Below are 21,109 nucleotides of genomic sequence, written 5' to 3'. Positions count from 1 at the left end.
CGGCATTATTTATTAATTAAATTTAGTCAATGATAACGTATATGCCAGCCCATAATTTATGCATGTATCACACAACTACCCAACGTCAGAACCTTCGGCATTCATTTAGTTCCAGTCCATGAACAAAACACAACAAAGAAATTTTCTCAGGAAAATCTGTTGAAAATTTGCCCAATGAAAAAAAAAAAAAAAATCTTATTTTAGGGTTCCATGACTTTTCAGCCTTTCAGTTTCCCTTCTTCCAAACAACTTCCCCCACAACCCTCAACCCGCACTCCCCACACCCCCGCAATTTCCCTCAACCCGCAATTTCTCTTGCCGTCCATTTTCAAACAACATCGTCATTAATTAATTATCTGCGAAATGGAAAAACAAAGTAATATTGAAGAAGATGTGCAGATTTTCTTAATAAACTGAGAATTGGTTGCAGATTTTCAATTCTCGGGCAGATTTTCTCTACTCGGCGTGGAGAATTATAGAAGATGTGCCGAAAATGTCCTTGCAAACCTCTCCTCCTTTCGTAGAAAAGGAAGATGTTTTATTCAATTTAAATTATATCAATTGAAAAAACTATCTACATTTATTATCACAATAACTAGAAAAAAATCTGATACCTACTAAAATTTTGAAATTTCAAATTTAAGTTGTTCAAAATATATGACAAAATTTGGATAGTTGAATGAAGAAATAAATATATTAGGGGTACGAAGTAACGAGACTAAAGATCTAAATTGCACATATGATACTATTTAATTGATTGTGTTTTTTTTAGGTACCAATTTCGTATTATAACTGACCCCACTAACTAAGAATAATATTGAGATTTGAATGAAAGAGTTTTATCTAATATGATAAATGGATGTGCCTCGAAGACATCTAATCGTGTTCGAAAAATCTTAAAATGTTTTATCTTGATACTAATATTGAAGAAGAAATCAGTAGAAAACCCCTATTGAATTTCCCAATTTGTTCATTTCAACTTTCTTTGAAACTATTCTCCATCATAAGTGCTTAATTGGAAGTTTCAACAAATTTTATAATAGTCTATCTTTATAGTTGTATAGAGGAAGAAAACATACGAAACCACTTCTACACTTCTTTGCGTGTTAGTCACAACTTTCTCTAATGTTGGTCTTGTCATGAAATCTTCAATCTTAAAGGGTTATGGAATGTTAAAATTGTTGGAAGATGTGCCCATAAACAAATGAGATGTTTTTATTTTTACTTATTATTAATACCTTTTGAGAAATTTTTTTAATATTATTTTTGCATGCAGGTTTTAGATGCTTTATAAATATCAAAAACCCTTGATTATTTAAATATGACTTTAAATATTGTATATAAGTGTTATATACAGGAGGATAATATTTAAAGTAAAATAATCTAAATTTGTCCGTAATTAAAAATTAAAGTTGGGATCTTTAATTTAAAATTACTAGCGCGGTCCATTACATTCTAAATGAAATAATCTTATCCGGATTATTAATAATGGAATTATTGGATTGAAAGCGTTTTATTTAATTTGATTATATATGATTGGTACATGATTAATTATGAATCTCTGATAAATTCCGTTATTAGATTAGAGCATTCAATATTAGTTAATGATGGTCATATATGGATCGATCTCAATTTTGAGTAATTAACAAACTCCTATTTATTGTATTGTATTTTTTTTATATATCAGGTAATGACACAAATACAATGTCAATTTCTTGATATATTGGAAATATAATAAAATAAATAGCCGAGAATATTAATATATAAGATAAAATCCATTCCTTCATTAAGAAGTCAAATGGACGGTTCCATAAGTATTGATTCAAGACTTGAATAATAAGAGTGTTTAATTTATGATTAGATTATAAATATATTATTAATTAGAAAAATCAATGGTACTTAAGGAAAAATATATAATTAAAGAGGTTAATGGAAAAACCTGACTTTAATTATGAACTGTTTATGAAGGATTGATTAGTATGTAGTGAATATATCAATGGACAATTCAAATCCTTTGAATATAATTATTTTTATAATTTTAAGAGTGCAGTTCCATATTTTAGTGGAGTAATTTTGGAATTAATAATTTTGATTTTTTTTAATTAAGGTGTTAATTAATTGTCAAATTATTGGAGCTTAAAATTATAATGTCCATAGTTCCTCTCAATGACTCCATTAAATTATGTGAACAATATTTCATGTGGGGTTAAATTTATTAATTTGGAATTACAAATTCTAAATTAATTAATTTCACACAATCTTTTCTTTTTTATTTATTGATAATAAGAGAGTGTGGTATATATATATGGGGGAGATTTTCTCAACCCTTTTTCAAATTCAAATTTAAAAAATAAAAAATTGTGTGTCAATTAAAAGAGTTTTAGAGAGAGAAAATAAGAAATTCAATTTCAAAAAGAAAAAAAATGAACGTTGTTTATTTATTTCAAAGAGTTTTCTATCTTCTTCACTGTCTCATGTGAAAAAAATTTGAAATTAAGTTGTATGATTCAAAATCCCAAATCAAAACACCCACCCATTTGTGTTCATTATAATTTGGAGAACATTGAAAAAGATCCATGATGTTTTAAAGGATTTGTAGTTTTAAGATGTTTTTAGTAGAATTCAAAATTATCATCTTATTCACACAATGGTACAATTTTAAATCTCTTACTTTTATTATTTCATTAAATTAATATAAGTATTGACCAAGAAAATTTTTTTGTGAGAAAATTTTCGAAGTATACGATTTGATCCATATCTAGCTTCCGATGTTTTTTTTTTTTTTTTTCTAAATATGGTTGCAGAACTAACAAAAATATCTGCTAATTTTGTGGCAGTTCCTTTTGATTGAGAATATTGTATAAGAGATTGTCTATATTCTCTTTGTGATGGCTGTATCTTGAAATGATGTTTCAATTTTCTGAGGGTCGAGGTTCAAAGTATCAAGATTTGAGTTTAGCCATTTGCTCACTAAGCCACCTTAATCATCCTTCATTCAATCAGTTTAAGCTACCACTTCCGGCGGCCATGAAATCCTTGGTTGCGTGGAAAAATGAAGAGGAGGCATACATGGATCACATGTAAAGCTTGGGGTAGTATTTGGCATTGAAAGCCATTAAAATATTATGATTGGAGAGTTGACTTGGCCCCTTAACGACATTGATCTTTGCGTTTAATTTTCCATGAGGGGTAGGAATTGGTTTCTTTGTCGTATGTGGGCGGACTCGGTCACAGGGCAGGAACCTTCTTTCCATCTCAATTAATCATGAAGTCCCCTTCATTTTTGTTAGTATATAAAGGTTAGACAGGCCTCATCAACCGACCATAAGGTGTGAAGCCCTACAAACCATCATCCACGGCAAGACGACCAAGAAAATTTTCCATAAGAAACAGTGGGAAAGCTCCGACTTCCTCTTCTGATTCTTATTGCTATCAGGATACAAGCCATTTGAATTATGCATACACACATAACAACTTCCTTGCTACCCACTCCAACACGCCTCGTTGACCCAGTCAATGGTAAACGAAGGACACATTTACTTCAATTAATATTTTTAAATGCCAAAAATTTAAAATTCAATCCATCAATAAACAAAAAGATAAGTAAATATAGGGATACTTCTCAAGTCTTTTCAAGTCTTCTATTTAATGTCCTTTGTACATAATGTGAACAAAAATAATAATATTAATTAAATAATATTTATATTATTTACATCTTCCTTTATGATCATGGTCCATGAATAAGAATCATTGAATGGTTGTAATTTGATACAATAATCTAATCAAATTATTTTACTTTCAAACAAAGGTATTAATAAAGGAGGTTAGGGATGACAATGAAGTTGATTATATTTAAGATTGGTTGTCGCTATTTTTATTCATCTTATTCCAAATAATTGTCATCACCACTGGAATAAAGATATTAAATAAGATTGGATAGGATGGATATGCTAATTTTCCATATCCATTCTTGGATGGGACCGGACGAACCCCATCACCATCGCCATGCATAAGAGGAGCTTCAGTGAAAGTACATCTTCGTGAGGGTGTATCATGTATGTGTGATATTATAAGATTATTTCTTTAACCAAATCCATTTTTTAATATATAATATAAAAAGGATTTGAACCTTTGGAAAATGGAACACGGTTAACTAGCAAATAGCCAAAACCGGTTATTCACTCCGACTTTCGTTACCCAACAACATCAAGGCAAATTAAAATAAAGAGATTTTTAGAGGTACGCTAAATCCGTACGTAGATTCTGGGAAGTTTCAAAGCTTACACCCTCAGTTTCAGAGAAAATTATCAACTCCCTGTTGAGAGAAATCTTATATATATAGACAAACCTCCAAGGGCATATGCATCACATACAGCAGAAACAGGTTTTCTTTTCTTGTCCTAGTTTTCGTTATCATGATTTGTAGTTAGGGAACTGCTGCATCCCTCTGTTCTCTAAAATCTTACAAGCATTTGTTTGTATTTTGTAGACTATATTCTGTAACATAAAAATCTAAAACTGTACATGTGTGCAGGTGCAGGTGCAGGTGCAGGTGCAGGAGAGCTGTTATCGATCCTCATGTCGTCCTTCTACTCACAGTGTGTCATGAAGCAGTTGCACCCCCCAGAAAAAATAACGGGAAGCTTCCACCCACACCCACTTTGGCTGAAGGATGCTCACGAGACGCCATATACTTGTTGGGGATGTAAAGAGAAAGGCCTAGGAAAAGTTTACCAGTGTGAAGATGCTAAGAATTGCGACTATCATCTTCATCAGCGGTGCTATGATTTATCCTATGGCGGCGTCATCTCCTACTATACACCCCTTCTGGGGAGTAAGATATGTGAATTTGAATTTCATCAGGAAGCCCCAGGAGGCAATAAGAGAGCTTGTGATGCATGTGGGAAGGACGTGAAAGGGTGGTTTTACCAGTGTAAAACGTGTAAGAAACCCCATTATTTACACCCCTGTTGCACCAATTTTCCCATCAAGAAGACATGGGAGAAGGGGATTGAGCTTTATCTTAAAGCCAAGACCTCATCAAAGTGCCTAGAATGCAAAAGAGAGAATATTTCCCAAGGGCTCAGAGGCTGGTTCTACGTTTCCAACTGTGGGAAACACTGTTACCATGTGGGATGTGTTATGGACATGGGTCTGGAGAATTTGAAGAAGGGTGGTGATGGGTGTGATGATGATCGATATCCTATCAAAGAAACTACCGATGAGAGGAAGAGTTGCAGCCGTGAATCCTCCACAAGGCCTCAAAGCAGAGCTATCACAAAGCAAAGTCTAAAGGTGGGGACGAGGAAGTTTCTAACGGAGGCTGCAAAGATTGTTCTCAACCTCATCATTTCAGCCATATTCGGGATTCCGATTACTAGTGCTTGTGATGCTTTCTATAAGTTGTTTTAATGTGTTTTGATCCTCTAAAATTAGTTAGTTTTGTTTTATTTTATCTGTATCGTTTCATGCCTTTGTAAGAAATGTTTGATATGGAAAATGAGCTCTTTTCTTTTGTTTTCTTCTTTTCCGGTTTCTCTTCGAAAGAGACAGCACATTGATCCAAGCAAGGACTATGATCATCATTTTTAGTAATTGCCTGGATGCCAATTCTTTTTCTTTCTATGATTTAAGGGTTTTTATGTGAGGAAAATTCTCTCACTGATTTGATATCTACTAAACTTGCAATCTCAGTCTTTTAAAGCATATGATAAAATCTAGAGTATATATACTCTTAGTATGTACCGATTTGGCATCATAATAAAATCATTTTTCAGGTTTTATACAACAAGAATTTTCCAATTAATACGAGTCATGTGATAAAAATAAGTCTTATTTTTCTATCTCAACAAAAGACTTTCTTTAAATGATCCATTTATTCATATCCAAATCATTTTTTTTTTCTTTCTCTAATCCTATTTTCATTCATCAATCCAAATTTACGTTGCACAGTAAGAATTTAATTATATTTAAAGTTTAATATAATAATCAATGGTTTTCTTATAATTGAACAAAGAATTATATAGAAGAGAGTTCTCCCACCCACTTTCCTTTTATTTTGATTTTTCTTTTAGGGCATTCAAAGAATTGAAACTTTCTACCCATTAGCTAGGAAAAGGCCTCACTTATCATTAGAAAAAATTATTAATGCCACCTTTCCAAAAGTGCCATCTTTGATCTTCATTCAGTTGTCAGGTTGTACTGTACAAGAAATAGAGAAATTATATTAATGAAATTTTTGCAGCTGATTTTCATAATAATTATTTTTTTTAATTATTTTCCCAAACTGCCCCTCCTTATCTGCACCTTAGATTCAAAAGCATGCATATATACTTATTTACGTATATTTATTCACTGAATCCTTTATTTCTGTATCATGCGTCACCTCGAGGAAGAGGATTAATAATCGTAAGAAAAAGTTCTTTAAATTAGTTTTTAATTAATTGTGAATGATTTTTGCGTAGACTTTCATGCATATTAAATTGGAAAGTCAACCAGACAATATACTTCTTGATGAATCTTTGTCTTCTTGTCTGACTTACTAGGCAACTTCCGGCCTCACAATCTCTCATCATTACTGTCATGCATGCATCAAAGTTTGGGCAGTTTATGGGAAATTGAGGTCATGGCCTGTCTAATCATTTAGCTCAACGTAAGAACCTTCATCACATCATTAAGCTCCAATTCCATGAACGAAAGACAACAAAGAAATTTTCTCAGGAAAATCTGTTGGAAATTTGCAAAGTTTCAAATTTTGGACTTTTTCTCCTGTTACTGTAGTTAATTAATTACAAGCCACATTCTCTTATTTTAGGGTTCCATGACTTTTCAACCTTTCACTTTCCCTTCTTCCAAACATCTTCCCCACCTCCAACCCTCAACCCGCCTTCCCCACACCCCCGCAATTTCCCCTTTTTTTGTTTTTTCTTTCATTTCTTCACTCGTTTCTCTTGCAGCCCATTTCCAAACAACATCGTTATTAATTAATTATCTGTCAATTGGAAAAGCCTTCCTTTAGGGTTCCATGAAGACTTTTCAGCCTCTCACTTTCCCCTCTTCCAAACAACTTCCACGGTTCCCACCCCCACCTTGCCCCCCTGCACCGCTGCACCCTCGCAATTACCCTGTTTTCTATTTCATTTCTTGACTCTTTTCTCTCTCCGCCCATTTCCAAACAACTTCCGACTTCACTCTCCCTCTTAAATTATCTCAAATCAATGGTTGATTTCCAAATATCATGTTCAAGAACAACGCGTGATTGTATGAGCCCTACAAACTAGACACCTAAGGTTTGCTGAAGCAATAAGACAACTAAGGTTTTTCTTAGAAAGAATAGTGAAAATCTCATACTTTCCTAAATTATTTAAGTCAAGGATGATTTTTTAGTTTCATGTGCAAGAATAACGCGGGACTGTATGAGCCCTACAAACCAGACCTGTCAGTTTTCCTGAAGCAATAAGGCAACTAAGAATTTTCTTGGAAAGAATAGTGGGAAATCTAGGACTTTCTTAAATTATTTAAATCAGGGATTGATTTGCTAGTTTCATGTTCAAGAATAACGCGTGACTGGATGAGCAGACATCTCAGGTTTCCGGAAGCAATAAGACAACTAAAATTTTTCTTAGAAAGAAATAGTGGAAAATCTCCTACTTAATTGTCTCACAAATAGGCCCTATTATTATTATTATTATTATTATTATCATCATTATTATTATAGAAATGGTCTAAGGTAGTACCTCTAAGTTTAAGTTCCATCAGATGATTAGTAATTTTTATTTTTGACAAAAAGAGAAAGGGAAATGAAAGGGAAAGGTCTAAGGTGGTTCCTTGACGTTTCAGTTCAGTTGATAGGCAATTTTTCTTTTCTTTTTTTGAGAAAAAGAAAAAGGGAAATAAGGCTTATTAGTGTCCTATAAGTTAAGTGACAACTTTCTGCAATAGCCCACATATTATTTATGGTCAAGTGCAGGAGTGGTGTGTCATTGTATTTCCTCTTCTTCTCCTTTCTTTCATAATTCCTCTGCTTCTCTTCTTGTCCTTTTTTCTAACAGAATTCTTCTTCTTCTTCTTCTTCTTGGAAGGTTTCAGGCTTTCAGCAACCAGGTAATATCATCATCATCATCATCATCATCATCACTTCATCTTCTTGGAAGGCTTCATCAACCAGGTAACATATCATTGTCCCCATATGTGTATGTGGACTATCACTCTTTATTTTATCCCCTCAATTTTCATTTTCCTTTTGGATGAAATTTTTCTATATATTTTCATGTGAATTATTTTTCTCATCTGGCTGAACTGCTGCATGCCTCTTTGATCTAAAATCTTATAAACAGGTTCTAATCAAGGACTTTTTGAGAAGCTCCCATAATGACAATCACTGAAAACACTCATTTCAGCCACCCACAGCACCCACTTGACCTGAAAAATTATCAGAAGCCATACACCTGCGATGGATGCAAAGAACAAGGCTTTGGATCAAGATACCGATGCGAGCTATGCCACTACGATCTTCACCCAGATTGTGCCTTCACCGACTCCACCACTTCCCACAAGTTCTTCAAAGCACGCACCTTCAAATTCTTGGACCAACGTCCGGGAAAATGCTGTAATTCCCACTGCAAAGACTGCATGAGATACTGTGATGCCTGCGGGAAGCCAATACATGGCTTTGTGTACCACTGCAAGGAGAAGGGCTGGGATTTGCACCCATGCTGCCGCAATCTTACGAATGAATTAGACATAGACGGCATTAAATTTCACCTCCGTGGGACGGTTTCTTCAAAGTGCATATGGTGCAATCAGAGAAACCCTCCAGGCAGTGTTTCGGGCATTCGGGGTTGGTCCTATGTCTCCAAGTGCAAAAACTACCGTTTCCATGTGTACTGCGCAACAGAAATGGTGAATCAAGTCTGGAAGAATGGGGGTAGTAAGGATAGTAATGAATGTCTGTCAATAGAGAATGTGAAGCTTCCTCTTCCGGTTTCTTTGAATAGAAGTGGTGGGAGTGGTAGCAATTCTTTTATGAGGATAGTGAAGGTATTTCTCAAGACAATTGCTGGTATTCTTTTGGGAGATCCAACCATAACTCTTACTTCTCTCTTCGTGGAATTGGTCTTTAAGGAATGATTATTTGGCTCGTTGTGGTCCGTCTCTCTTTCTTGGTACATTCCTCAATTAATCCTACCTCTTTTATCATAATTTTATCACTTCATTAAGTTCATAGATAGTGATTAATTAAAGAAAGAAATCACTATATAGAGAAGTGATAAAAATAGTATAAGATAAAAGAGATGAATAAAAGAATACTTTCCACTTCAATTTTTGTTATTTCCTATGCAACCCATGAATGTCTCATAAAAGAGCTTCGTGTTATCTTCTCTTGTAATCCTATTTCGCAGTGTTTGGCCTGTATTGTATCTCTTGAAGAACTTCCATGAATTCATGAACTTTTCTGATCTATCTCACTTGGCGATTGTACACAGGATAATTTTTCTTAAATACTTTTTAAAATTATTGTCATTAAGATTTTCCGATCTGTAATTACCTTCTAAAAACGTTGTTTGCCTAACTGCAAGTCAAATATAGTAAGGTTCAATGTCATACATATTTTGCCTGTGGGTTGAGCTTGGGCCCTCAAAATGAAGAATAGGTTTATATCACACTCATCATGATTTCATTAAGTCGTGATCCTTTTGAACAACAGCCAATCAAATAAATGTAGTAGCATGAAGAGATGTCATTAAAGCTTGCTATTAACAAGGTCTTCAACTTAAAGTTTCTTGGGTAGGGCTAAGGAGGAGAAGACGGATGATACTGCAGTGAACAAGAATGCAAAGAGGATGAAGCTAGCAGCTGCACTTCCCTTGTTGAAAAAATTGTTGTAGTTTGAGCCGAGTTCTGAAAATACTTCCTTCAGATCTAGAGTCGCCCCAAATGCTGCGCCAGTACCTGTGGCTAGTATGTAGGACATCACCTGCTCAAAGACATGCCAATTCAACTCTGTGATCAAAATGTGTACAAGTTCCAAAATTGAATTGGACTACAAGTACTATTAATTTGGTCGGGAATGGGTGCATTGTTTAATTAATACCCAAGTTGGTTGAAGTTCAGCACATGAATTCAACTGGGCTTTTGAAACCCGCAGGCTCTCATTAAGCCAGAAGCCTTGAAAGCCCATCTTAAAGATGGGTCAAGTTGGGCTCTGTCGAAGCCACAAGAAGACAACACCAGAGAACCGTTTGGGAATGATTTTGATTAAAGCTCTTTTCTAGTTTGTAATACTTTTCAAAAGTGATTTTTTTTTTTAAAATGCCAAATGATTCTCTCATTTTTTTTAAAAGTTAATCAAATAGGTAATTTATGCAAAAAAAAAGTGTTTCCAAGGATGTTAAAAAATGCTTCTACCTCTCTTAAAATCACTCTCAAATGTATTCTAAATCTTAACACAAAAGAAAAAATTTGTAGGCCTAGGCCGGACCTGAGCTAGAAATGACTAATTGTGACACCTTGTTGGCTCCAGGGGTCAGAGAAGGTTGGGTTAGAAAAATCTTGTTGAATATGTTTGATATTGTCATGCTTATCCATATTAAATTTATAAAATTCTAAGTCAATCAAATGTTCTGATTGTAAATTTGGATCCACAATTAATCCTATGGATCCTCAAGATTGTATTCTTGTATATGTTACAGCTTGAGCTGTGAATCGAGCATTCAAAGTATCAAAACTCTAATGTATTAGCCCTTAAACTTGATATTTGAATAGATTTTACCAGGAAAAAAAATGTTAAATTGGGAGGTGAAATGCCAAAGATGATCGTGAACAAAAGATTATTACAAACACAGGGTTAAGCTAAAGGTAACGATCAGCCAGCCATGCAAAGGGGAAAGAGTTGACCTTAGTTTTTTGCCTGTAAAAGTGGACAAATCATATTTAATCACATCTTTGGCATAACCATCTAGACCACCAATAGATTAATCTGTATCCTCCCTGTAAAACTATATTCAAAACTACCCAATACAGCTCAAACTCAATTCTACCCAACTCAAGAAGAAAGCATAACAGATCTTACCGCAGAAATTTCAAGAGAGAAAGTAGAGAAGCAAAGAAAAAGATAAAGGTGGTACCTTGTCAGCGTAGAAGTCGAATTGAAGAAGACTTTCACCACTGGACGATATGCGTTTTCCCATGCTCACATGATAGATCCCGAACACAATTTGCAAGAGGGTGTATGGAAGTCCGACGACAAGCGCAAAAAGCATATATCTGGAATCCATAAATTAAAGTTCCGAAAAACAAACGGAAAAATCCACTACTTCATCTACTGAAACCAGTCATGCATGTAACTCACCGGTAAGCGTGAACATCCTTAAACCGGAGCTTGAGCTCAGTGGAATTTACAACTATGGTTGCAGAGTTGGTGGTGAGGATGATGAGCGATATCAAAATGGAAATTAAAGTGAGGAGCCTTAGTACAAGAGAAATAACTGGGGAGGGCGTAGATGAAGAAGGCTCTGTCATCTTTTTGAATTAAAGCTTCAAAAACGGCTATGCCTATGCTGCAGATCTGGTGCAATTGCTCTTTCATTTATACCAAGGCTTGAACATTGAAGCCGTGTCATCGTCCACCTTTTGGCCTTATCAACAAGTCACTTACAACTTACAAGGTCAACATGTACCCAAGTTGTGCATATAATATCATGCAAGCTCGTTTTACCAAAAATAACTTGTCTATTTTGTTGACTATGATTAATTTAATAAATTTATCATTTATTAATTTCCACAAGCTCTTTGTATTATCTTATTATTGTTATTAAAGTCAATAAATATATTTTATTATATTGTTGTAAAGCAATGTACGTGTTACAATTTGCTATTTTATTATATTTTTCTTTTTCACATGATTTTTTTCTTATAATATATGACATAAGTATTAAAAATGAATTCGTCTAAGTAAAATGAATTCTTAACTCCGATCTAGGGGCATTATTTTATAGATTTAATTTGTGTTCGATTTTTTTTTATAATTAATTTTAAATTTGTGTCATGTTTTTAGGTTGAATAGCATCAAATATGTTAGAAATGAGGTTGAGTGATGGTTATAGGCTTATAGCTGAGTAATTTGATCAAAGCTTGGAATTAATTTAATCAGAAATCTTATTGAAAAGAATGTGAAATGGGTGATTTATATCTTAAAAAACTTTATGTAAGCAATTGAATCTTGAAGCAGACGTTATATATATACATATAAATATGCTACCTAGTTGCAGTTGCTTGATCAGCACGTAATGGAATTCTATGGCTGCTGGGAAGATGTTCATGGCAACTTCTGCTAGGTCAATGCGTACCTCAGCTTGCTAAAGATAGATGACAACTCATTTCCAAGAAGATCATTGAACAAATCAAATTAATCTTATGATTGAAGATTCTGTCAATTTGTTTGTTCATGGCACCCATTGATGTCATATTATGACCCTTGCTTTCATTTTTGTGTCTTAAGTTAATGACCAAGTGCTCTATATTCTTATCAATCACAGTTTTGATATAAACTTTATTTGCCTAAATAAGGAGTTGAAATACTCGTCGGCTCCAAGTTAGGAATTAAAGCACTAATGGAAAGTGTACTTTAGGGTTCACAATTCATGTAAATGGATTGTATTCGTAACGACGTACCAAAATTTAGGCATTCTATTACTAGGTCAACCAAAATCTAATACGAATAATAGTCAAGTTAAAACATAAATCCAAATATCGTCTAATTATTAAATAAATAATGTATCGAATAACTAATTCAATAATTGGATCATTTTATTTAATAATCAGGTTGAATTATGTTTTATATAAGTTCATAAAATTAATGTCTTAATCAAATATGTTTATCATTCAATCGAACTATCAATCACAAGTAAAAGATGACGGTCTTTGTTTTTTTAACACGCTTTTTGCTTAAAAAGGAAAAAAAAATCATCTGACTCATCAATGGTAATTATCCCGCTTTCCATTTGGGATTCTCTAGATATTCCATGATGGGTTAGATTGATTGAGGAATGAAGTTGCAATATAAAATATAGCACACTCATTCAACTCTTATTTTTTGGATGGGGATAGAAACATATGCAATAAATGTATCATGATAAAAATATTAAAGCATATTGATTCCAAAGATCATGCACCTATTAAATATTGACTATAATTAAGCTTCTTTTCCAAAACCTTCTATATGAAATTAATTAATCTTTAGGATATAAAGTGTGATGCTCAAATGAGCTCTACCATCGAATGTATCCACCTCTTTCAACACCTTAGTTGACAACTCTATCTCTCTCAATAATGCTTCTCTCATCTCTTTAAACATAGTTGCTCAAGACCTATTAGAACTTTCTCCTTTAAATTACATTTTATGTGGGATATAATCTAACTTGCTCTTGAATGGTTAGGATCTCATGGACTATCTTGATTGTTCTACCCCTTGTCTTTTCATTATTCTTAAAATAGATGGAAAAGAAAAACTAAATCCTGACCATGTTTTATGGGCAAGTTAGAATCAACTCTTACTCAATGCAATAGTTACTTTTCTTTTTAAGAAAATTACTTCCCTATTTTGGTAGCATCAATCAAGGTTTTGTGAGATGTTTGGACCATGCTTACTAACATATATGCCAAACCATGTCATGAAAAAATGATGAGAATCAAACAAATAATCAGTTGTTGTTTATACGCATCAAGCAATATCTCCAATTATATGCAGCGAGTGAAAATCTTTGTTGATTAACTTGAGCTTATTGTTGAATTCAATCTCTCCAATTTTGCTAGTTTCATTAAGTTAAACCTTTAATCGTAATTCTTATAACTGCAATAAAGCTTACACGCCAAAATACCATAACATCACCAAGTGTCTGACCAATCTTTTCTATTGTTCAAAATACTAAGTCTTTTTACATAGCAACTCTAATAAAATAAATAAATAAATAAATAAAAGAGTAACTACGGGCTTTTGTCTCAACAATGTTTGCTTCATTCTTGTTCCTTATGGGGGCATCATAGGCGAAAAGTTAATTTCAAAGATCTTGAGCAAATTAAAGCAAATGTTGATTCCAAATATCATGGTCAACCATTGCGTACTTACTTTTCTTTTGCAAATTATGCAATATATAGATCCTCTATTATTTTTGTATTTGTTATATAGTTTCTCTTCTTAGGTTGTATTTAATTTCTACTTCTAGATTAGAGCAAACTTTTGTATAAAAGAAACACAATCAAGGAATACAATCGAGCTTCTTTCCCAAAACTTTCTGTCCAAAATTCTTCTCACAAAAGTTGTGATTACATGGTATTAATTGACCCTAAATCCTCATTTGAAATCCACAATCTTTTTCTATAACAGTTAAATTTTCTTAGGCAGTGCTAAGGATGAGAAAACTGATGATACTGCAGTGAACAAGAAGGCAAGGAGAAGGAGGCTGGCAGCTGCACTTCCCTTATTGAAAAATTTGTTAGCACCCGAGGATGCTTCCTTCAGATCTATGGTAGCACCAAATGCTGCACCAACCCCTGTGGCTAGTACGTAGGATATCACCTGCACAAGCCATACTTATGTTAAACTTCATGGGATTGGCCCAATGTGAATATTGCAGGCCCCGGTCTCTGGTAGTCCTTATTGGGCCAGGCCTGGGGAACGTTTGGGAAGCTGAGAAATGGTGGAATGTTTTAAGAGTGGATGGAGAATGGACCCATCTTTTGATAGTCAAGTGGGACTGTGGGATAAGGTCGATTGAACAATATAGATGTTTAAAGCCCAAGGCCAATGTATTGAATAGGTGATTGAAGCACCAGTACAAGCCCATGGATCAAGCGTGGCCTCCATCAAAGTCAGCCGACAGATTAGGGCTAGTTCTAAGAGAAAATAGAGTTGGTTCCTATTCTTTAAAATTTTAAAAAAATATATTGAAAATAATACTTTTTATGACATGTTTCTAAATTATTTATTTTCATACTCGAAAGAAAAGGTGAACCAAGGAAATATATGAAGGTTGCACCTTATCGCCGTAGAAGTCGAATTGATAGAGTCCATCACCACTGCTTAAGCGTTTTCCCATGCACACCTGATAGATTGTGAAAGCAATTTGCAAAAGGGTATATGCAAATCCCACCACAAGCGTAAAAGCCATGTACCTGCAATCCACAAAAAGCTCCAAATCAAACAATATGGTGAAGAAAAAAAAAGGAACAAGTTCTCAACCTCAACTCTATAAATATGTCTAATTCACTAATATTTATAATATTTTTAGGAAATATTTCTAATTTTTTAATATTTGAAAAAAAAAATTTAATAAAAAATTTTAAGAGTGTTTCTTAAAACTACTCTCAAATAAATTATCAATTACCTGTAGGAGTAGACATCTTTAAAGTGGAGCTTCACTTTACCGTAATCGGAAGATAAGGTGATGGTGTTGGTGATGAGGACGATGAATGATATCGAAATGGAAATTAGGGTCAGGATCCTTAATACAAGTGCAGCAACAGGGGAAGGAGGCTTCATCTTTGTGTCTTTAGGGTTCAGAAATGGCTGTGTTTATAGTGCAATTGGTCTTCATTTATACAAGGTTTGGTGGTGTGCCACCATTTACTTTTTGGCCTTATAGTGCACCGACCACGTAAACATTCCTCCCAGTCATAATCCATTAGGGATTAGTTATAAGTTCACTTTGAAGTTTGGCCATTGGGAGAAGCCGGGTTCATTGACTAAGAAAATAGTGGGGGTGCGGTCATCAAATATCTAATTGAACAGCCCCCTTGTTGCCTTTCTCCTTTGGACTTTTTTTAGCTTCAGATGGAGAAGAGCACAGTAAAATCTCATGGCACAACCAGAACCCCTCATCATGAGCTCATTCAACGTCACTCCTAACTTTGGGTTTGAGCTCTAAAATGGACATGAACACTCCATCTGAATCTAAGCAATGGTACTCACTCTATCAACTATTAAAGATGACTTACGATTTTAAAACATGTTTACAAGATTAAGAGGAGTTCATACTTATATAAAACTAAAAACTTTCCCCCCCTATGACCAAACAAACCCCACCCAACCGTATGAATATTGTTTGTTTTAGACTTAAAGGAGCCCTTACAACTTTAATACAAGTTTACAAGATTAAGAAAAGTCTCTACATATATAATGTTATAAACTTTCCCCCTTATCCAATGTGGGACATCATAAGTTACAAATTAAAATAATACATCATCTCATTTTAATTAATTTATAAGTATTAATAATTAATAGGAAATTGAATATTTTACATAATTTGATGTCCTCAAATCTTTCTAGTTTTGTCACTTTAGTGACTAACCAGCTAACCAATATGGATCTTAAAAGAATAGTGATAGTGCAACAAATTAGTACATAATTTTAATTCATACACAAGAAGTAAATTTGAGATTTGAAATATTATAAGCAAATATATTAATATAATCTAAAATTTTCAATTATAAATAAGGCCCCTAAGCTTTCATAGGCCTTACACTAAAATTTCCAGCTATCGTCAAATCCACCCTACTATTTATCTCCTCTGATGAGGAAATCCGGAGACCAAAAACCTCCATGGTAGAGTTATCACCTTCTTGTGTTGCCACCGCCTTGATTACTACTCAATAAGTGCTATTTCATAACTTATAATAAACTCTTTTAAACACTTTTGAGTAGTAGTTATCACATTTTAACCCAATTAACATATTAAGGACCCTTGCAATCAATTCTAATCAAATTGTGTTAAGTTTTGGTATTTTGATAGCTTTTTGATCACCAAAGCAATCCGTGATTAAGGAGAGTTCTTTGGAATCTATGGCAAAGCAATGGAAAGCTCATAAACATGAAGAACCGAAGCTTTGAAATCCTTTGTCATAAGCAGATCCGGAACGCAAGGAGTAAAAAATGTTCGGACAGGGCGTCCGGACAGAATGGAGGAGGAAGTCAATGATCCGGACAATATATCCGGATAGGATATGCTATCGTCCGGGTGTGATGTTCACGAGTGCCGTGTGCTTCTCCGTGAGGGAGTTCGGATAGGAGAGCGCGTCATATGTCCTCTTGGGGAATCCAGATGGAGGGATCCGGATAGCCTTGCGCGCTCCGTGTCATCCGGGAGAGAGGTCCCTACACCTTGCACACGCAGACGGTCCCCCTTGCGCAGCATAACTCATTCCACCCGGGGAAGAATTCTATCCGGCTGACTTTCCACCTTCTCCGGACATTTCATATCCGGAATTCCGTGCGTCAACATTTTACATCCGGATATCTCACAGCCGGATGGGAGAGGAGGACGCTTCAACTTCTCCGGATAGACATATCCGGACCTTCTGATAATGCTTACCCGCAGAGTTTTTCTCTTAGTATACAGTGCAGCGATGTTCTCCTGAAGCTTCCTGATATTTCCGACCGACATTTTGAGATATTTTGGGATATTTTGCTTTAGATATTTGTTGTCTAAATCCCCAAACTCTCTAATCCACCTATCATAGGATTCCTTAGTCTTTAAGCAAGGAAAAGGGTGAATAACCTCATATATATAGTTTGTAATTTTCTTTACAGAATCGATTATGTAATCAGTGGAAGGAATAAATATATTTTAGAGAGCACTTGCTTTGTTTTTCCTTCATATAATTGTTTTCTCGTTAGTTTTCTTACTAGTCAAACAAGCTCTGAGGAAGTTTCCTCAGAGAATGAGTGGCTAGACTTTTAGTTCCTTGGAGTTAAGGTTGCCGGGAAAGGTTCCAAGTGCATAAATTAGTAGCTTTGTGGTTTCAGTCATTAATGAAGAGAAAGTGTGATCCTTTAATGATTTCTATGTTTTTAGTTAACCTAAAACACCTTCAATTCACTTGAGCCAACACTTGGTAAGGCACGTGATCTCCGTCCATGGAGATGCACTTGTTTATCTCTTACGAGCTTTTGGGAAGTGATTTGGAGGTAGGATTTTCTAGAATTGCCAACACTTGGTAAGCTTTTGGACTCCAATGAGACATCCATTAGTTATCTCTTGCAAGCTTGAGAAGGGAAGTCCAAGGTTAAAGATCACCTTGAATAGCAAATGTTAGGTGAGAGGCACGAGCCATTGCAAGTTGCATCAGTGAGAGGGAATTAAAGCTGAAATCCATTTAAAGGTTACATCTGTACAACACCGGTTAGAGAATTGACTATATGTTAATTCTCTAATGCGAGGAAATGAACCAAATGACCAGAGCTCTGTTTTTGCATAAGGAACCTCCCTTGTGAACCTAAACCTCCAAGGAATGTTTTTCTTCATAAGTAATTTCCATTACTTTCTTTTTAGTTAGCTTTAAACAAAACCTCATTTAAACAAAGTTTGTGTTTTATTCTTAAGCTAACCTTGAAATGAAAAAGCACCAATTTACTTTGAATTGGTATCAGTTAAGAGTTGAAAAACCTTCCCAGAACGATCCTAGAGCGACTATGCTATATTAGCTAAGCTATCCTAATGCATGGTGATATAGGTTATAAATTTTGTTGATTACTCTCTCAATCAAAGAGCACCAGTTGGACATGAATCAGCTGAGACACCAATTGGGAACAAATCACGCATCTTCCCCTAAAGAGAAGAATTGAATAGATGATAGAACATCTCGGACTCGAGGAAGGTGACATCCATAGTAACATAGTGCCGCCTGTTTGTTGGATCATAGCACCGATAACCTTTCTGATTGGTGGCATAGCCTAGAAAGAGACAACGACGAGCACAAGGGTCGAGTTTGGTGCGTTGGTTGCAGTGAAGATGAATGTAGACAACGCATCCAAAGGTTCGGGGAAGAAGCATCGTAGTCGAAATTATTGATATACTCACGGCTAAGGCCTGTAGAGGTGTTTTGAAACCCAAAATTGGAGATGACATTCAATTGATGAGATGCTCAGCAATTGTAACCGCATCAGGCCAATGAGAACTAGGTACAGTGCACCTAATAGGAGGGCACATGTGGTCTCAAGAATATGGCGATTCTTATGTTCTATTATACCATTTTGCTCTGGAGTATGAGGACACGAGGTTTGATGTATCAACCCATGCAGGTGGAAGTACTCCTAGAATTGTCGATTCATGTATTCACCGTCATTATCAAAGTGAAAGACTCTGAGTTTGGCAGAAATTTGGGTTCGAATCATTGTGTGAAAAGAGCAGAAGATAGTAAAAACCTTATCTTTGTTTTTCAGTAGGTAGAGCCACGTCATTCGAGTGCAATCATCAACAAAGAGAACAAACTAGCGATAACCCGATAGAGTAGATTTTGGGGATGGTCCCCACACATCAGAATAAATTAAGCTACAAGGTACATCACTCATATTGTTATGTAAATGATAAACTGCTAGCTGACTTTTGTCCAAAATACAGGTTTCACATTGAAAATCTGAGATGGAGAAATAGAAAATAAACTAGGTAGTAAATGTTTCAAATATCCAAATGACGGATGGTTGAGTCGTCGATGCCAAAACCAGATCTGTTCTATTATGGAATCACCCGAATGTCCCACATGATGTGTCTGTCCCATTTTGAAATCATCCATATAGTAGAGTCCCCCCTTCTTAGTACCACGCCCAATAATTTCCTTCGTGAGAATATCCTAGATAAAGCAAAAATCAGGATACATCAGTGTTGTACAATTTAAGTCCTTAGTAAGTTGACTGACAGAAAGTAGTTTATGAGATATGAATGGCACAAATAATGTATTGGAGAGTGACAGAGCTGGTGATAGCATCACAATTCCAACCCCTTGCATTGATGAAATAGTGCCATTAACATTCGCAATGCTAGTTCGCCTAGAAGCGGTATGCTGACAAAAGTCTTATGCATCAAATGTCATATGATTTGTGGCTCTAGAATCCAGGATCCACAAGTTACACTCATTGCTTCTAGTAGATCCAAGAGATGTTATACCTGACGTGTTGTTGGTAGAGTCAGTAGGAATTAAAGATAGTTGGGGTTCTGTTGTTGTTACTGCCGTTTTACCAGTATTGGGCTCAATATTGGTGCCATTACGTTTTTTTTTTTTTTTTAAAGCTGGAGCTCGTGCCACCAGTCTGGGTATCCATGGAGCTGGGTATCCATGGAGCTTAAAGCAAGTGTCTTGTGTGTGTTTGGAATTTCCACAATGGGAACACTTTAAGTCTTCTGTTCGTTGCTTTGAATTTGGACCAGTGGGATTAGATTTATTGAGTACTAAAACTCCATCTTTGTCAAATGGGTGGGGTCCCATTTTCAGCCCCTTGGAAGCCAACCCAGTTCTCATCCCTTCATCAAAACCATTCCCCATCACTGTCTGTTGCACTATTTCCCTCCGAACACATGCGTAGGCTTGCTCAATCGTCATAAATGGTTGCATCTGTAGCGTGCTCTTGACTTGGTCGAGTAATCAAGGCCGTCAAGGAACACATAGACCCTCTCCTCCTGGAGAATTCTGGTGTACCGTTGCACATCCTTAGGGCACTCCATGGGGTTTGGTCGTCAAAAATCTATTTCCCTCCACAAGCCTTGCAACTCGTTATAAAATTTCTCTAGAGATCCACCATTTTGTCGTAGCTTACTCACCCGTCATTAGAGCTCATACACCTGAGTAGTGTCACTCCCATCGAAGAAAATGATAGTGATGGTGTCCTAAACCTCTTTCACAATGGGATACTGAATGAACGTGCTAACAAGGGATGAATCCATGGTGTTGTTGAGCCAGCCTTTGACGACGACGTTTTTGGTTCTCCATCGTTGAAATAATGGATCAGTCGGAACAAGTTGGGGTAAATCACCGTTAATGTACCCTAATTTGTCTCTCCCAGAGATAAACATCTCCACAACTTGGGACCACAGTGCATAATTCGATCAATTGAGTTTTATGCCGATTAGGGCAGTATTCGTCATTGTAGTTGGGGTCGAGGCCTTGTTCAACACCTTGGCCATCTTCATGGTGAGTTATGATAAAATAGAGGTTGTCGTTGGTGGAAACCCTTCCATCTAAGAGTCTGATTCATACATTTTTCTAGGTCATTGTTAGGTTGTCGAGGTTGGGTAGAATCAAGGAATTGATACCAAAGAGCAGAAACAAATCTGCTCTGATA

At 35.4% G+C, this 21,109-nt stretch overlaps 4 protein-coding genes across 5 annotated transcripts; 2 read left to right on the top strand and 2 right to left on the bottom strand.

The window, feature by feature from the left end:
* The first annotated feature begins 4,282 nt into the window (after positions 1 to 4,282).
* Positions 4,283 to 5,525, top strand: LOC117928949. Its single transcript, XM_034849095.1, has 2 exons — positions 4,283 to 4,384; positions 4,535 to 5,525. The coding sequence occupies exon 2, from the start codon at positions 4,579 to 4,581 to the stop codon at positions 5,410 to 5,412; it is 834 nt and encodes a 277-aa protein (XP_034704986.1). The 5' UTR covers positions 4,283 to 4,384; positions 4,535 to 4,578; the 3' UTR covers positions 5,413 to 5,525.
* A 2,526-nt stretch (positions 5,526 to 8,051) lies between these two features.
* Positions 8,052 to 9,520, top strand: LOC117927934. 2 transcript variants are annotated; one of them, XM_034847666.1, is made up of 3 exons: positions 8,052 to 8,167; positions 8,337 to 9,164; positions 9,402 to 9,520. In XM_034847666.1, the coding sequence occupies exon 2, from the start codon at positions 8,371 to 8,373 to the stop codon at positions 9,127 to 9,129; it is 759 nt and encodes a 252-aa protein (XP_034703557.1). In that variant the 5' UTR covers positions 8,052 to 8,167; positions 8,337 to 8,370; the 3' UTR covers positions 9,130 to 9,164; positions 9,402 to 9,520. The 2 variants fall into 2 exon arrangements, with proteins under 2 accessions (XP_034703557.1, XP_034703556.1); XM_034847665.1 differs by having other exon boundaries at positions 8,337 to 9,467.
* Positions 9,521 to 9,583: 63 nt separating this feature from the next.
* LOC117927935 (CASP-like protein 4D1) lies at positions 9,584 to 11,530 on the bottom strand. Its single transcript, XM_034847667.1, has 3 exons — positions 11,351 to 11,530; positions 11,127 to 11,265; positions 9,584 to 9,976 (listed from the first exon to the last, which is right to left on the bottom strand). The coding sequence occupies exons 1-3, from the start codon at positions 11,518 to 11,520 to the stop codon at positions 9,773 to 9,775; spliced, it is 513 nt and encodes a 170-aa protein (XP_034703558.1). The 5' UTR covers positions 11,521 to 11,530; the 3' UTR covers positions 9,584 to 9,772.
* Positions 11,531 to 14,159: 2,629 nt separating this feature from the next.
* LOC117929186 (CASP-like protein 4D1) lies at positions 14,160 to 15,543 on the bottom strand. The gene is made up of 3 exons (XM_034849438.1): positions 15,384 to 15,543; positions 15,036 to 15,171; positions 14,160 to 14,575 (listed from the first exon to the last, which is right to left on the bottom strand). Exons 1-3 carry the CDS (start codon positions 15,536 to 15,538, stop codon positions 14,384 to 14,386), a joined length of 483 nt encoding a protein of 160 aa, XP_034705329.1. The 5' UTR covers positions 15,539 to 15,543; the 3' UTR covers positions 14,160 to 14,383.
* Positions 15,544 to 21,109: the final 5,566 nt, after the last annotated feature.

The sequence above is a fragment of the Vitis riparia genome, chromosome 13 (genome assembly GCF_004353265.1).
Source record: "Vitis riparia cultivar Riparia Gloire de Montpellier isolate 1030 chromosome 13, EGFV_Vit.rip_1.0, whole genome shotgun sequence".
NCBI lineage: Eukaryota > Viridiplantae > Streptophyta > Magnoliopsida > Vitales > Vitaceae > Vitis > Vitis riparia.
Note: the sequence above shows the minus strand (reverse complement) of the source record. Positions and strands in the feature narration are given on the sequence as shown.